A 17,048-nucleotide genomic window follows, 5' to 3' on the forward strand; every position below is an offset into this window, starting at 1 on the left:
TATAGAGATATTTTTGAAAAATCTTATTGTAATAATGTATATAAAAAATTTTAATATATTATATAAATAAAATATTTTTAGAATTATTATATATTACTGTGACATTATATTCGAAAAACTTATTTTTGAAAAAATAACGATAAGAATGAGCAAGTAGAAGATTAATAAATATGAAACGCGGGAAGCCATGGTGTGAGCCCATGACACGCGACTCCATCAACTCCAATTTTGTAATTGGACCCGTGTCTGCCAAGAATCCGTGTGGTAAACGACCCGGATCCACCACCCGACGAAAAGTCCAAGTTATTCTCCTGTATCGTGTGTGCGTGCATCCCTTGTAATGACCTCGGCTTCGCTCTCCGCCATTCTCACTCCGTTCCTCCTCTCTGTCTCTGTTGAAAAGGCAAAGGAGGGCAGTAGTAGACTAGCAGTCGCAGCAGCAGCATTAGGATAGAGTGTATTTTTCTTCCGGTAGCCCGTCATATTGAGACTTTGGCGGGCTGCCCAGCCGAGAGATGCCCCATCCTCCTCCCCCTCCTCACCAGTAATCCGGGTACCCGCCGACTATAGTACATACTAATAATCACAATAACAAAAAGCCCCCCTATTTTTTGCACCCTCCTCAAAAACTTAGATGGCCGATCACGACCAGGATTGGGAAATTCGGATTTCCACCTCCCCCTCTTCTTCAAAAAAGGGCACTGCTGCTTGTCTGCCTCCTCCTGGTCAGTATTATTAGTTCATTTATTTTAAACTTTTCTTTCTCTCTTTCTTTATTATTATTGTTTTTTTTTTTTTTAGGGGTAGGGGAGGGGGGTTTGAGTTGATTGATTTTTTATTTTAGAGGTCATTAATGTTGGAGCAGACAGTTATATTGATGTTGAAGAGGAGGAGGATGCTGAAGAGTACGATGACGACGTCGATGATGACGACACCGGCTCTGATGAAAAGTTGGGATTGGCATGCCCCTTTTGTTCCGAGGATTTTGACGTCCTAGAATTATACTGTCATGTTGATGTCGTCCATCACAAGGAGGCCAGAGCTCAAGTAATTCCACTCTTTCCTTTCTGCAATTTTTTTAAATTTATTTTTTGGGTAGAAAAAAGTATTGTAACAATGTTGTTAAGTTCTCGCCAGCGCACAGCTTAAAGACATTTCAGTTTAGGGGAATTTATTTGTTTGACCTACTGAATTTCATTGCTAGAGACTAAAAATTGGGAATCTAAACTGTGGAAGACTCTTCTGTAGTCTTTTGTCATTACTATCTTTCAAAAGTTTCAAATTTTTTTTGTAATCTGCTCGTTCCAAGTTCGATGATTTATCTTTGTTTTTACAAGTGAAGGTTGTTGTTAATCTCATTGGTGACGTGATCAAACAGGGTCTTTGGTTGGGTTTATTCTGTATTGGGCTCCAAATCCTGCTATACTGTTTGTGTTGAGCTTTTTTTTTTGTTGGGTTTGGTTGGGGGGGGGGGGAGGTGTGCTGGTGTTTGGCGTAGGGAATTTGGGGTTAAGAATGCTGGAATTTCAGGTAAATTTTCTTTTTCAACGCAAAGGATTCAGATAGATGATAGGTCCATAATCCTTATGGCCTGCTTTTTTGCTCTCAAACCAGTTAGGTTGCATCTGAAGTCTTTTGTGTATCCAGGCATATGTACTGGCATGCACTTTGTATTGCTTTGCATTCTGATTTTAATCATGCTTTTGATGGAGTTACTTTGTTTTTACAGATTTGTCCAGTTTGTGTTTCAAAGGTGGACGCGAACATGGCTGTACATCTAATTACTCAGCACGAGACTATCTTGAAGATATCCTTTACAGTTTCTTCTTCTTACTGTTGGTTATAGTGTTTCCCTTATTTATCTTGCAGCAATTTCGTTTTTTTAGAATTCCCCAGTCATCCTAATTTAGAGGATCTAATTTTCATATTTTTCATGATAATCATATTGTACATGTGAATGTTTTTCGCGTGAATGTTTAGCTGGATTTTTCTTTTTGCAGGTTGTGAAGAATTTTTCTGTGGCGATAATGTTTTAGTGGTTTAAATTTTTGTGCACCTTGACTTGGTCTTACATTCTTTGCAAAAAGAAATTCTGCAATGGTGGATCTCATCCAGCCCTTTCTTCCTTGAAAAAGGAGTTATGGGATGAACATTTGCACTCACCTCCTAAGGGTTCTCGCGTCAGTTCTTCTTCTGCTGTAGAATCTGATTCTCTCCTTTTACCGTTTCTCTACAATCCTCAACCTGAAATAGTTAGACCTCTGATTGAAGGAAGCTCATTAGGGAGCGATTCACCTGATAGTAACTTAGAAAGGTATGACCAGATTGTTTTTTTGTTCGGTTTTCAAATCCGTTACCTCATTTTATCTATTCTAATTGGTTCTGCTTCGGACCTGGTTGGTTGACTTGTACAGCCTATGCTTTCATCTCTCTTGAACTGTAACATTGGGATTGAGTTTTTAGATCATTATTTATCAAGATAATCTATATCTTCTTTCAAAGGCATATTGATGAGGTTTTGGAAATAAAGATGGCCTGACAACATTGACTATTTATTGAAGGTTTTCAGGTGTAACTTGGTAATATTTCACTTTTTATTGACAGTCATATCCAGCAAGCTGAAAAATGAAAGCAATAAGGATGAATCTGCTTATAGAAACGGGTGTTGCCCGTGTGTCTGTACTTTTAGCTTCTTGTGAACTAAATGGGCAATGATGGAGCGGAAACAAATTTGCAGGATCCTGATACAAAGTGCTGAAAATATCATGAGAAATTTTTTATGGATAGAATAACTTGTATAAAGGGTATTCAGATACTATATGGCTGGTACATATTGGGGGTAAGATGGTGTAGACTTGAAACTTTTCAGGGTATAGTGTTTGGAGAGTAAATTATTTGAGATAAATTTGTGAAAAATACTGTAGCACCTTTTTGATGTGATGTATGTGAGATAAAAAGGTGATTGAAAAATGTGTTGATGATACAAGCACGTCAGTGTGCAAGTGGAAATAATATGTAATCCAAACACACTTGTACTGTGCAATGTCATCTCTTTCATTCGGACGATAGGGGTTCACTGCTTCAATTTTTTTGAACAACTGATTTTATCTTTTGATTTTGAAAAAGTTAAATACATTTTTTATTTTCAATTGCTTTTCAAAACCTGCTTTTAGGTTTTCTAGATGCCAAAGATCTGATAATCATAAGCAGCAGAAAAGCTACTTCTGGGTTCTAATTCTGCTTTCAAGAATCAGAAGCAATTCAGCACAAGGCCAGAAAATTGTTAGGATGTGAATTCAAGCTGTTTCCTTCTTTCGTTCTTATTTTTCTTTTACTTTTTGGTGAACACTATGGATGCATAACTGTAGAGGGCTAGCTCACCAGATGATTGATAAAAACAGCATGCTTGAGATATAAGTAGTTTCATGTATGACTGCTTGTTAATCTTCAGAATAGCTAAGTTCCAGTTCTCTTCTGGTAAGTACTCGGTGTTTCTACATATCATTGCTTATTAAAACAGTTTTGATGATTGGCGTTGTTTTATCAAATTTGTGGCAGCGGAAATGTCAACTTGTCTGCTCTTCCTGACAAGGATGAAGAGAAGGCTCAGAGATGTGAATTTATACGTGACTTATTGGTTTCCACCATTTTGGGCGACCAACTCTGAGCAGGAGAATTGGATGTCTGGTTGTCATTTCTCGAGTGTTAACGTAGAAGCCTGTGACTGAAGCTGCATCTTTTTGACGTCATGATGGATATAACAAAAATAATTAGGCTTGAATTAGGAAGCTGCTGATGCATGTCATAAGTCAAACACCATCTGTTTGAGCTATGGCTAGCTGGCCTTGCCTTTCTCTTCTTTAGATAGCGCTGTTGTTGAGCAACAGTCAAGAGTCCTAGGTGCTGTTACACTTTAGTCGAGTTGTGAGCGGTCATTTTGTAATATGAGCAGCTTGGATGATCAAATTCTTTTAGTTCAAGGTGTCCCTAGTAGCACATTGTTGTCCGTCCTTGTAGTTAGCTGATACTTATGAATGTAAATTCATGTGTCTACATGGAATTCCCAGAAAGCAGGCTTATGTCTTTACTGTCAGATTCACTTATCTATAACACTATATTCTTCAGATAATCAGTTTTACAATTGAGAATGCCTTGATTTTTTAACCTTTTTTGGGTGGGTGGGGGAAAGGGGTATTATATAGATTGCTCCACAATTGGAAGAGGAAGGGTAAATTTTTTTTTTGGGAAAATTGCACAAATCGTCCCTCACATATTAGCGACGTGAAAATTTAGTTCTTGAAAACGAAAACGAGCATTTTTAGTCTATTACAAGCAAGAAATGATCAATTTTGGTTTCTGTTAGTTTTTTCGTGTGAATTCTTGACAGATCCTGTTATGGGAACATCACGTGACCAACTTTTGAGGGATAAAAAAGGCAAAGAGGTTAGCTTTTTTGTGTGAATTCTTGACGGATTCAGTCATGGGAACACCACGTGACCAACTTTTGAGAGATAAAAAAGGCAAATCACTCAGATCTTGACCAAAATGTAGAGGACAGGTATCTTTCTTCTTTCAAAACACTTCAAATCCCTAAATTTCTTTGAAGTTGTCATAGGAGAACCACCAAACTTACTTGGAAGGCCAAGTTTCAAAGCTCCGGCGAACTGACACTAATGAAGAGGTTGGGACCAAGGGTGAGGATTTCAAGACGATTCAACTCTCCCAGTTGGCTTGGTAACTCGCCGAACAACTGATTATTGCCGAAGTCTAAGACTTTGAGCCCTTGAATCGAAGCAATTTGGGGTGGCAACAAAAATCAGCAAAGAAAAAATCCCATAAGTTTAGAGTTTGGTTAAGATGAGTGACTTGCCCCCATACCCTGCTGCTGTGGCTCCTCCTCCTCCTCCCACAACCAAAGGCGCAGCCGCTGTTCGGAGATGAACGGGTGTAAGAAATCCAATATTCTTCTGTTCGCATCGCAGAGGAACGGAAACCGATATTCTTTCGGAGACAAAAACTAACCTACCTAACAATGGAGGTGGTGTCAAGGGCTTCAATTGCATTGGTGGCTGTCATTTGCCTCGTTTTAGCCACTGCTTTCCCCACTGCCACTGCCATGGCTTATGCCCCTGCTGCTGCTCCCACCAACAGCGACGGTACTGTGATAGATCAGGGGATAGCCTACGTTCTAATGCTGCTGGCATTAGTGTTGACACATACATCATTCACTAAATAATCTTTGGCGTGCTTCTTCATCAATTATCATCTTTATCACAACCTTCATTCAGAATCACTTATACAAAATCTGAAGAAAGAGGGAAAGCAAATGGAAAAGGCAAATATCCAATTTTCAACCAAATTCAACATTGATTTTTGACGGCACATTAGACAAGAGAGGCAACATTTATTCAAAAATTTGGACTCGGTTGATGATTTTTATTTTATTTTGTTTATCCTTTATCATTTTCCAGAGTAGCGATATTTTTTTTATCGCGTTTTTGGTTTGTATAGTTTCTTCGTAGTTTTCTTTTCTTTTTTTATTTGATTTCTGGGGTTTTTTTCCAATTTTTATCCGGTCTTTCAATTTTTTGTTTAAAAAAAAAAAATGAGTGATTTGCCCTTTTTGTTCCTCAAAAGTTGGTCACTTGATGTTTTCATGACTGGGTCTATCAAGAATTCACACGAAAAAGCTAACAAGGACCAAAATTGATCATTTTTTGTTTTTAACAGACTAAAAATGCTCGTTTTCGTTCTCAGGGACTAAATTTTCACATCGCTAACATGTGAGGGATGATTTATGCAATTTTCATTATTTTTTTATGGATGTCCTAGTCCTTGCCCGGGAACACTATAGTGACTATACCCACTAACAGGGACCGTGTCAAATCCTTCATCATCATCCGGTTGCGGCCCATTATGAATGGACGGGCCTCTCCTGATGCTCCTGAAGTCCACTTTGACAGTCCTGTTCAATGGGCTCCATTGTGTTTAAACACACTGTGCCTGGGAGAGCTGGGCTCGAGGAGGGCTTTCTTGTTCTCTGTGCGTGCTAAAATGAAAAATTGATTGGGACGCGCCTTGCTCCACTTGTAGTGTTAGAATCTCAGGGCCACTGATCCATTCATTAATCATTGTGTATTGTCTCTCCCCTATAAATACTGTCACCAACCTTCATTAATCATTGTGGGCGCGTTTGCAACTTTGCCTACTTGCGAAGTCCGAAATTATGGGAATTGGCAAAGACGATTTAACTGTCGGGAAAAGGAATTTTTATTGACCGCCTCTTACTGTAGTTGATTGGGAATGAACTCTTATGTCCTTAGTAATGTCGCTACCAATTAGCCATGGAATATTTACTACTTTAATTCCTTTTTAGAATGGATTTTGTTTAGGAAGGATTCTAAAAGTAAAAGGAAAAACAATTTCTGTATAAAAGGAGATTAGAGCCTTGGAGGGACGTGGTTTTTGCCACAGCTCTATCCCAATGTTTTAAAAATCGGACCGTTCATTGAACCGGTGAAGTGAAAAGGTCGAGATTCAATCGGTTGGGCCGGTTCAACTTCGGTTCAATAAATTTTTTTAAAAATTATTTATATAAATATATATATGTACAAAATAAGACATGTAATGGATTAATTTAATACTTTATATGATGAAAGATTTACTATTTTTTAATAACTTGAATTTTTTAAAAATAAATTTTTTAAATTATAAGTTAAAACAAATAAATTTCATCTCAATTTCAATTATATCTAAATCCAACCCAAAAAAATCACAATATTTTGAAATTATACAAAATTCACGTCTATGAGAATTTAGATATTGTGAACTTAAATTTTAATTTACGTTTTAGAGATTGCAATTTAAAAAAGAAAGTTTGGAGTTCGAAGGAAGTCAAGAAAATCGAAAATAGAAATGTAAACTTGATAAGAAACAAAAAATGAAATAAAAGTGAGTGGTTGTAGCATTAAATAATTTGGGTTAAAAAATAATTCTTTTTGAACTTTTTTCAATTTAATGGACAAAAACAAAATTAAAAGATGGAAGAAAATATCAGTAAATTAAAAATAAAGAGGTTTGATTAAAAAGGGAGTGACAAAAAAAAAGAGGAGAGAGAGAGAGAGAGAGAGTTGAAAATTAAAAAGAAAGAGCCATGAGAAAATGATATTTTGTAAGAAAAATGGAAAAAATAAATATGAGTGTTTGCTTTATATAAATAAGTTATCAAAAAAAACTACTAGGATGTGATGGTAAAACGGTTAATACATTGGTCTTCTATTACAAAGGTCTTGAGTTCGAATCTTGATAGCTGCATTTTGTAAAAAAAAAAAAAAAAAAAAAAGAAGGTTGAAAACCGGTTCAATAGCGGTTCGACCGGTTCTTGACCGGTTTTCTAACAAAGTCAACTATGGCATTGAACCGGACCGGTACCATGGCCGGTTCGCGGTTCAACCGGTCGAACCGGCCGGTCCGGTTCGATTTTCAAAACATTGCTCTATCCCTCTTTCTTTCTCTCTCATAATCTTACTTCTTCCGCACTTTTCTCTTGCTACTTTCTTCTTCAGTTGAAGAATAATCAAAACTTTTGATTCTATAATAACTGTGTGATCTAATTTAGTTTTATTGTTTTATTAGTTCATGAGTATTACATATTATTTGTTCATTCTCGAGATTTTTTTTCTTGTACTCCCTCCGTCTCACTTTGATAGTCCTCTGTTCATTTTTCATCTGTCCCAAATTGTAGTTCACTTTCCAATTGAAGAATGTAGTTGTATTTCAATTTTCCTAAAATATCCTTATTCAATGTAAGTAGTTGTTACTATAAACCTACCACATTTAATGAGAGTTGATTCTTTTTTTTACCATCAATTCAAGTTCCCATAAAGTTGTATCATATTTAATATGAGGGTATTTTAAAAAAATAGCAATCTAAATTTATTTTTCCAACAAAGTTAACTACTTTTTCTTAAACTGTGTGAAAAAAAAAAACAGAACTATCAAAGTGGGACGGAGAGAGTATAATTAAATAACTTATCACTATTTGATTGTCAGAATGATCTATTGCCATTTGAAACATCAAATCCGTAATTGTTTGATTGTTTTAGTATTTGTGACAAGTGATGTAATTTAATTGCATTAGGGATTTTCGAATATGTCACAGGAATATATAATCTAATTTAAATAAACCGAATATGTATATTAGTTAGTTAAAATTGAGTTTTTCTAATTCTCAGCGATGTTAAAGGCTTAAATCCTATGACTGTATTTAGGGTTATCTTTTAATTAGAGAAGTAACTAATGGTTGTATTTTAATTGTCAAGAAAGCAAGGAAAAGCTAGTTGTTTAGAATTTATCAACAATCATAACCAATTCATTCATGAATGTGTGAATTTATCATTGCATCAATGGTCAATTAAAAGAATCAAAGCTGAAATTAATCCTCTGACTAGGAATCTAATTATTGGCATTAAACATAAAGAAAGTGGACATTGCAATTATTAAACAACAAATCTTGTATAGACAACTTCGACAACAATCTAGTATATATAAAGGCAACAGGTATGGGGTCTATATGTGCAAATCCATGAATACATATGGTTCAAACTTTTTCATTACTGCAACAATAGCTGTCAAGTCTCTTAATACTGACTAGAGAGCAAGATTCTGTAACAATGCTTTGATTACCAAAAGTTTCAGCCACCCAAAGAGGCGAGACAACAAGCCATCCGAAATTAGAAGTTGCCTGTGTTTCTTCTGATATTTGCTCAGAAGACCAACCCTAGCACAAAACAACTCGTGTCTACCTGTAAATTGCTAATCATCTACAAATAATCTGGCGCATTATCAACTCCTTGCTGAAGCTGCGAGGACATTCCAACTCTTGTATGCTACTTGTTTATAATCGACATGGGGCAGGAGGTTTAAAGACACCCGCGTACCTTTTTCTTGTAACACTTTCAGTCAGGTGAGTGTTTCCTGAAACCATTCTAGTTCCCAAAATTGTTTGTCCCAAGGGGGACTTCTGAAACACTATTCATTAGGAAGATACATGTAGCACATAAATACATCTCCAGCGTTATCATCTCCACTGAGAGTAATGAGCACGGAAAAATTGGTAATCGGGAAGAGCAACTTGCAACTGCTGAAGCCAATCACCAGCGGCTTGCAGAAGAGAATTCTCTTGCTCACATTCATGAGGTCCACATGGATTCAAAATTGAACCTTTCAACTTATAAGAAGCAAGTCCAAAGACTGGTAAAGAAATTTTTGAAGATGCATCAGCAAATGGATGGACTTTCCTACTACTGGAACCATGAAATTGTGGCTGACTATTACCTGAAGAAATCAAGGGAAGAAAAATAGTTGGTATCAAGAGGCAAGCAGGACAGCACAAAGAGAGAGATCCAGGAAAACAAAACACACATACACAGAGAGAAAGAGAGAGAGAGAGAATACTTCTAGTGTGTGTTGACAGATAATGGAAGGTCAGAAAAGATGCATCCAGATCCCGTAATGTTGGACCCATGGGTATTCTATATATTGGGTACCTGCACCAAATTTATTTTATATAGTGAGAGCAAGAGCCAAAACACAACATTGATAAAACAAGCATTATATGTTTCGACAAACAGGAATTTACCATGCTACAGAGATCCAACTAGAGGGGAGTAAATCGCAGCTCCTACACTTTCTCAGTTCTGGAAATTGAGATGCAAGAACTGAAATCTGTGTGAATCAGGAGAAGGGAACAAGAAAAGACCAAAGGTAGAAGTTTTAGGCACAGAAGTGAATGCAATTGACTTTGAAATTCAAGAAGCCAAGTAACCTTATCAACTAATGGTTTACGACGATGCGGCTGCTCTTGTTCCAAATACTCAAACATGAGTTGTCCAGGTGAATTACAAATTTCAGCATCATCACTTGATGAACTCGTAACAGATTTTTCTCTCAATGAAAGTCGATTTAGTCGTCGGCTATTCAAGTTTGCGAGGAGGTGCTGATTCCGCAATCCTTCAGCTTTGGATCTCTTATCTGCTTCACAGTCGCTGCTGCCACAGCTACTGTTCTCCCTTGATGACTCAGCATCACTCTCCTCACAGGTCCTCCTGCCAAAAAAAAAATATGAACAGTCTTTCAATGATGTCTCCTATAAGAGGAGCTAATCATCTATAAAAACAATAAAAGCATCATATATAAAGATACCATTACATGCATCAGGCAAAAAACCAATTGGTACATTTTACGACCAAGATTTGCAGCACAAGGCACAAAACAAGAAAAGCCTCTTGAGGTGGCTTTTTGTGAAATCAATTGCTCATAAACATGTGCTTCATATATTTATCACATCTTGTAAACATACATAGTTTAGTGCATGATCACTGCTTATTTGTAGGTTGTGGTGGACAGAGAAAACTACACCAGCAAGTATTGACCCATGTTGTTGAAGACGTGCATCCAAGTTGCACTGATAGCACTAGATGCTGAAAGGATTCAAAAAAGACTAGTCTCACAAGCTCAATGTCAACTTTTCTCTTTAAGCGCAATTAGATGACAACAAATGAATCACAAGTTCTCCACATCATTGCATTTAGCATGAGAAAGCATCAACATTTTCATCCAAATCCACAAAATTTTCCATGAGCGTGAAATAAACTATATCTGTCAGAGAAATTCACGACACAATCAGTTTGAAGAAGTATCTAACAAATAATTACTTTCTAATGGTGCAATTAAAGAGGACGTGACAAGAATTAAAAAAGTTTTCATGGATGTAAGCTACAGTATCTCCATGTAGCATGCATGATTTATGAACATATTAGCACCATCATGCCTGGTGGAACTAGAATCTCAAAATACTGAAGCAGAATATGACAATCTGCTATAATTTACTATGGTAATAGCAGATCCTATATAAGTAGAGGATATAAGTAGAGGAGTTCTGGAAACATAGAAAGCAAGTTTAGTCTGTTTGTAGTCTGTACCATCAACCTGCAAGTGTGAACACAACTTAGGGAGGTAGATAGGAATATTTAACACATTGTAGGGGTAAAGCCTAGTCCTAATCAGGAACCACGGTTTTTCCTGTAAACATAATAAAAAAAATACTTTCTTTCAATTGACTCTTGTGCAAGTTTGTAGTTATTCAAGCACGCATATATGTGCGGACAAACAATCTTCATGACATGCTATTCTCCTACTTTGTTACATTTTATCAACATGTATGTAGATTCATACATACACACATCGATACACAAAACATGATCAACCGACAAACAAAAACATGTCATGCCATCGTAACCTTCTTTTTATTTTCCCAGTTTATAATTCATCAACAACTCAGGTCAACTCAAAAGTGTAATTTAAATAACATAGATTTCAAAAAGTTTCAGAATTATAGGAGATATGTGGAAATTTTTCCAATGGGCATCTGCTATGAGACTAAAGTATCACAGGATGAAATATGAGCCACATTTAGCACATGGATTTGATTGTCATCTTAATGTAATGATGCAAGTAACAGGAGTGGGGGAAAAACTATACCCATTAGATACATGTGCAGTTACCGCTTTGATTAGTGCAAGCAAAAACCAAAAGATGTCACAATGTCTTTAATCAGGGACCAACAAATGTAATGCCCACTCGCATAGACTGCCATGACTAGAAAAAACTTCAATCCATAAAGTGTCAAATGTAGGAGGCAGAAATTTTTACGTAGATTTTACCCAAAAATTTTGCCTTTACTGTCAAGTACGCTCTGGTAATTCTCAATGAATTACAGCCAGCCAGATCTATCAATCAACTAAAGTGGATGACGTTGACGAGGAACATAGAAAGAAGATAGAATTATAATCACTAAAATAGTTGCGGATTTTCTTCAAACTGATTCCAACCATTCCTCTTTCCTTACTACTATATATTGTGTTGACAATCCACAAAATGGTTTTGATGTCCCAAGAGACATATGGAGTTCCCACTTGTCTGCTTTTCACACTCTCTCAAGATAACCAATCAAATATGGTCAAAAACAATGGCCCAAAACAAATCCCTGGGACAAATTTTACCTGGATGTATCTATAAGAATCTGATTGAAGTCGATTATACTAACAAAATATATGTTGCCTGGGCCTCTGACATACTTCAAATCAGTTTACATGAGTGTGAGATATCAAGAAAAAAATATATCAATTAATTGACTCTCGCAATTAGTCGACTCTCACAATAAGAGCAGCATCAGCCCAATTACAGCTAGGTACCAACAAAACATGACGAGATCAACCATGATCAGGTTCCTATAGCTTCCTGATTAAGAGTAATGAAAGTAAATCACAGCTGCAACTGCTCTCATACCGAAAACACTAGTAACAGTATTTGGCAGAAAGAAGAAACTAATAAATTATAAGCAAAGATCTAGGCAAAAATAGGAAACTCATAAGCAAATGTATATTAAACTCATCTAATATCTGTTACACAATAGCTTACCTAATGGTTGAACGGGGCTTCAACGGGTCAACATACAATTGTATACCCGACAGGAAGGGCACATAATATTGTTTGACATGGTCTTTCCCGTTCAACAACAATGGCACTCCAACTCCATAGACACTCCACTCATTAAATGATTCCCATAGATCCCCGAGGCAATAGAAAGGATGCAGCTCTGCTTCCTTGGTTCTCCGTACCCTTGCGTATGCCTGTTGGCACAACATTGCCACGAATTAATAATAAGTAAAACAAAAAACTGCAAATGCAATGATGCTTAGTTTCAATTGGAAAAACGGATGGCAGACACCTAAGCAAAGCAAAAGTCACAATTTATGCATTATATGAGCCAAATTAAAAACTTTAACCTTTGCACGCTGTTAGCTAACATTACAGATCAATCGAACAATACAAAAAATAAAAAATGAGATAAAAATTGTAGTTATGCTCAGGATGTGGTCCCTCTAAAACAATCTGAGCATGGAGTTAATACGAATTTTGGGTTATCCTAACTCGTTTGTTTCCAGCTGCATTTTCTGATAAACCAAGTTCTTTTTTTTCCTGGGTTAATTTTTACCTCAGACGAGTGGTGGGCGGTAATGAAAGGGGTAACCGACTCCAAAAACCGATCCAAGTTAGTGACGCTGGGAGCTGGAGGTATTGGAGGCGAAGGGGAGCGAACTGAGGACGGTTTGGACAATGTCGGCAAGGAGTCGTCGGAGTCGGTCCGATTCCCGGCGTCCGGAGATGTCGCCGCGGTAGCGGCAGAATCCGACTTAGATGCCCTTTGCAGCTGAGCCAGCTGCTGCTGTCTCTGTAAATGCTGTAGCTGCTGCTGCTGCTGCTGTAAAATCATCTGCCGGTGCCGCCTCATCGCTGGGGGATTATAAAATCTGTCTCCGCCATGGCTCCGCGAAACGGCGAAGCCTCCCGAACCCGACATTGCTGTAAATTGTTATACACGCTATGAATTACGAAAGTATCTGAATAGATTAGAATAATTAGGGTAGTGATCAAAACGATACTGAAATAACAATGGAAATCAAGTGAGAAATGCCAGTAAATTTTGGAGGTTGGAAATAATTAGGGTTTTGGGGGAGGTTTTGGAGGGGCATTCAACTCTCTGTCTCTTTGAAGGGGGGAAGCCCAAAAGCTAAAGGTACAAGTCACCTGACTGCTTTGCAAATGGCTGCCTTGAGTTGTACTTTGCTTATAGATAGTAGTACAACCTTTTTTATTTGGAAAAAAAAAAAAAAAAGGTTTTAACTTTGAATGCTAATAATACAAGTTATTAATACTCATAGTACAAGTCATTGATGCATTAGACTTAGGCTTCGTTTGGAAGTTGAGAATTTGGACAGAAAAGAAAAGGAAAGATGAGAAAGTTTTCCTTTGTGAGTTTTTAGTAAGAAAGAAAAGAACCGAAAATTGGAGCTTTCAGGAGGATGAATAGTAGGTAAAAATTTTCCTCTCAAATTGGATGGAAATGGAGAGAGAGTTTGAGAAAACTTGTGAAATTTTTTTAAAATACCTATTTTATCCTTAAAAAGGTCTTAAACAAATATTTAATGTCTTTCGTATCTAAAATTATTCCACTAATTTTCAAAACTTCCCAACAACATAACAATCCCTTATTTTCTATTCTCTTCTCTCATAACTTAAGTTTTCCCTTCTGCTTTTTTCTATCCTAAACTCCCAAGCTAAGCTTTAGGGGGTAAAAAAACAAGAGAACGCTTTTAGTAAAAAATGTTGCTACTTTGGATTCATTACAGGCTTCAACGTCTAAAAATATGATTAGTTGTTCAAATCAGATTAAAAAAAATTGATGAAAAGGAAAAAAAAATGAAAGACAAAAAAAAGTACTAATTGATGAAATATCTCTATCCCAACAAAACGTACCAAGGAAATCCAAAGTTGTTGGTGGTATAATAGCTGGAGGAGTACTTTGTTATAGTAGACAGCAAAAAAAATTTTATGGAATGAGAATTCAGAAGTTGTTTGATGCGTAGTAGCTTAATTTGATATATAATTGGGTGAGGAGGAGTTAATTATCGTGGAGAAGTAGTTTTGCAGTTACGTAGTTTAAGGTACTGTGGTATATTGGCAGTTGTGTAATTAAGGTTTAGTGATATGCATGCTTATTGATTAATAGTTAATTCAAAAGATAAAATTGGAATCACAAAAACTAACACTAAATTGTTTACACCAAAACAAACTCTAGCTCATGCTTCATTATTGTAGAGGAATAAGAAAAATAAAAACAAGCAAATGAAAAGATTGGAAGTAGATGCAAATGAAGTTTTGAAAATAAATAGAAACAGTTGATAATAGTTCTTTTTCTGAGTTCACAATATCACAGTTGAAACAGCCGTCTAGAAAGATTGACGCACATGATTTGGCTAAAAAAAATGTAAGATTTAGATCACGTATTGTACATCGATTTTAGGTTTAGATCACATCTTGTACATCGATTTTAACATCGTGTGTGAGAGTTACAAAATTTTATTATATATTTGTAAGTTATTGAAAGTGAATTACATTGAAACGAGCTATGTCATGTGGAAATGAAACAAAATTGGCCCAAACACTTTTTTGACAACTATTTAGGCCCGTGATCTGTTATTTTGAACTCGATATATTTTTAAAATATTTTTACTTCAATTTTTTTTATCACGTGTTCATAAAATATCCACATATACCTATTGAATACCTAAATCAACGAGATTTCGAGTTTGGATTTACTTTTTCAGACCATAACAGTCCATATCTAGGTCTAGGTTAAACCAAAATTTAATGGATTTGGATCAAAGGGATCAAATTCAAACCCTATTAATTGACATATATATATATATATATTATTTTTTAACCAAGAAAAAAAGCTCTTACGAAGTCCAAAATATGCAATATAAAACACACCCTGGATTCCTACATTTGGCCTTCTAAATTTTACCCACGACATGGCAGCTCAAGGCTCTGGAGGCGGGAGTTCAGAATAAAAATTGTGTTACAAGTTGTCCTTCAACTTTGAGTCAATGTCTTAGTTGGTCCCTGAGTTTTGAAAGCACCTATTCAGTTCCCAAGGTTTCACGTTCAGTATTAATTGGTCCTTGATTCAAAATCCGTCCTTGTTTTGTCGTACGATAAAATCTGTCCAGATTACTGTATTAGTTATTGCTGCATCACGTGAATATCGCAAGGGGAATTGATAGAAGGATAAAAAACACACAAGTTTAGTTGGCTCTCTCGACTCATTCAGAAAAAGAGTCGCCTTTTAGAAAGCTTGTATCACCAATCAGACAGGCAGCAAATCAGAGAGAAATCAATAGAAGAGATATCCCCGTTCCCCCAAAGTTTGGTTCAAACCTTCCTTGCAGCCATCGGTGCCCGAGTATCCTCAATCTTTCATCTATGTATGTATATATTTTTTTCCACGGTCGCAACGATAAAAGTTCCATTTCATATGTAAAATATTTATGAGCAATCTGGACAAATGTCCGATTAGCAATCCCTTGTTGTCCGACAAGGACTTTCTTTACAAGCCACCACACTGGAAAATCATCATCATGTATCCAGCAAATATCCTGTGCTAAGCCTCTTGCAAACTTCGCTAGTTAATATTAAGATCCTCCCTTTTTATATCTTCAAATTCGCAGCTCAGGAATAATACTACTATATCCTGTAATACTGTACCTGAAACTGCATTGTTACCATTCATTCGTGTTCTCCAGTAGCTCTGGTGGGTGATGTTCCGCTGCTTTAGTTGCCTCAGCTACCTCCAACTCCAACTCTTTCTGTTCACCGCCTCTTGATCTGGCATTGCCCGTACGCCTTTCCCGCCCAACCAGTTGCTGTAATCCCCAGTTATTATGATACGTCTTTGTTTGGGCATGGACTTGGACGATTCAAAGCCCGGCCATTAGCTCCAATCGACAGGCTTAAACTATGGTGATGATACTTTCAAAAGCAAAATATAAAGGAAAAAAATATTTAGAGGGCTTGATTGAAACAAATTTAACAAAAAATATTAGATTTTTTTGTTTTCGGATGAACTTGATCGAAACGTTTCAATTCGGAAGATTTTGACCAGAAATGAATGAAAGAAGTGCTGGAGTATGAGGTTACTCTAGAGAGTAGAGACCGGTTGTTGGACAGGTCGTATTAGCGTCGTTTTCGTCAGTTTAGACTCAGAGTATAAACTAGTATAAAGCAGGAGGGTCCCATTTGTGGCGGATCGTCCGGCGGAGAGTTATTATTACTCCCTCCGTCCCACTTTGATAGTCCCGTTTTCCTTTTTCGTCTGTCCCAAATTGTAGTCCACCTTCCAATTGAAGGATGTAGTTGTATTTTAATTTTCCTAAAATACCCTTATTCAATGTAAGTTGTTGTTACTATAAACCTACCCCATTTAATGAGAATTGATTCTTTTTTTACCATAAACCTACCTCATTCAAGTTTCCATAAAGTTGTACCATATTTAATGTGAGGGTATTTTAGGAAAATAGCAATCTAAATTTACTTTTCCAATAAAGTTAACTACTTTTTCTTAAACTGTGTGAAAAAAGAAACAG

The 17,048-nt window shown here is 36.5% G+C and overlaps 2 protein-coding genes and 1 long non-coding RNA gene across 4 annotated transcripts; 1 reads left to right on the plus strand and 2 right to left on the minus strand.

The window, feature by feature from the left end:
- The first annotated feature begins 284 nt into the window (after window positions 1–284).
- LOC113735447 (protein DEHYDRATION-INDUCED 19 homolog 7-like) lies at window positions 285–4,129 on the plus strand. Of its 2 annotated transcripts, none has more exons than XM_027262459.2 (5): window positions 285–725; window positions 845–1,047; window positions 1,730–1,807; window positions 2,073–2,314; window positions 3,559–4,129. In XM_027262459.2, exons 1-5 carry the CDS (start codon window positions 635–637, stop codon window positions 3,665–3,667), a joined length of 723 nt encoding a protein of 240 aa, XP_027118260.1. In that variant the 5' UTR covers window positions 285–634; the 3' UTR covers window positions 3,668–4,129. The 2 variants fall into 2 exon arrangements, with proteins under 2 accessions (XP_027118260.1, XP_027118271.1); XM_027262470.2 differs by having other exon boundaries at window positions 338–725; window positions 866–1,047.
- A 388-nt stretch (window positions 4,130–4,517) lies between these two features.
- On the minus strand, window positions 4,518–5,496 carry LOC140021670 (uncharacterized). Its single transcript, XR_011825571.1, has 2 exons — window positions 5,027–5,496; window positions 4,518–4,927 (listed from the first exon to the last, which is right to left on the minus strand). It is a non-coding gene; the product is annotated as an uncharacterized lncRNA (long non-coding RNA).
- A 3,438-nt stretch (window positions 5,497–8,934) lies between these two features.
- LOC113735436 (uncharacterized) lies at window positions 8,935–13,620 on the minus strand. Its single transcript, XM_027262446.2, has 6 exons — window positions 13,058–13,620; window positions 12,481–12,692; window positions 9,827–10,106; window positions 9,641–9,726; window positions 9,457–9,548; window positions 8,935–9,336 (listed from the first exon to the last, which is right to left on the minus strand). Exons 1-6 carry the CDS (start codon window positions 13,421–13,423, stop codon window positions 9,080–9,082), a joined length of 1,293 nt encoding a protein of 430 aa, XP_027118247.1. The 5' UTR covers window positions 13,424–13,620; the 3' UTR covers window positions 8,935–9,079.
- Window positions 13,621–17,048: the final 3,428 nt, after the last annotated feature.

The sequence above is a fragment of the Coffea arabica genome, chromosome 1e (assembly GCF_036785885.1).
Source record: "Coffea arabica cultivar ET-39 chromosome 1e, Coffea Arabica ET-39 HiFi, whole genome shotgun sequence".
Lineage (NCBI taxonomy): Eukaryota > Viridiplantae > Streptophyta > Magnoliopsida > Gentianales > Rubiaceae > Coffea > Coffea arabica.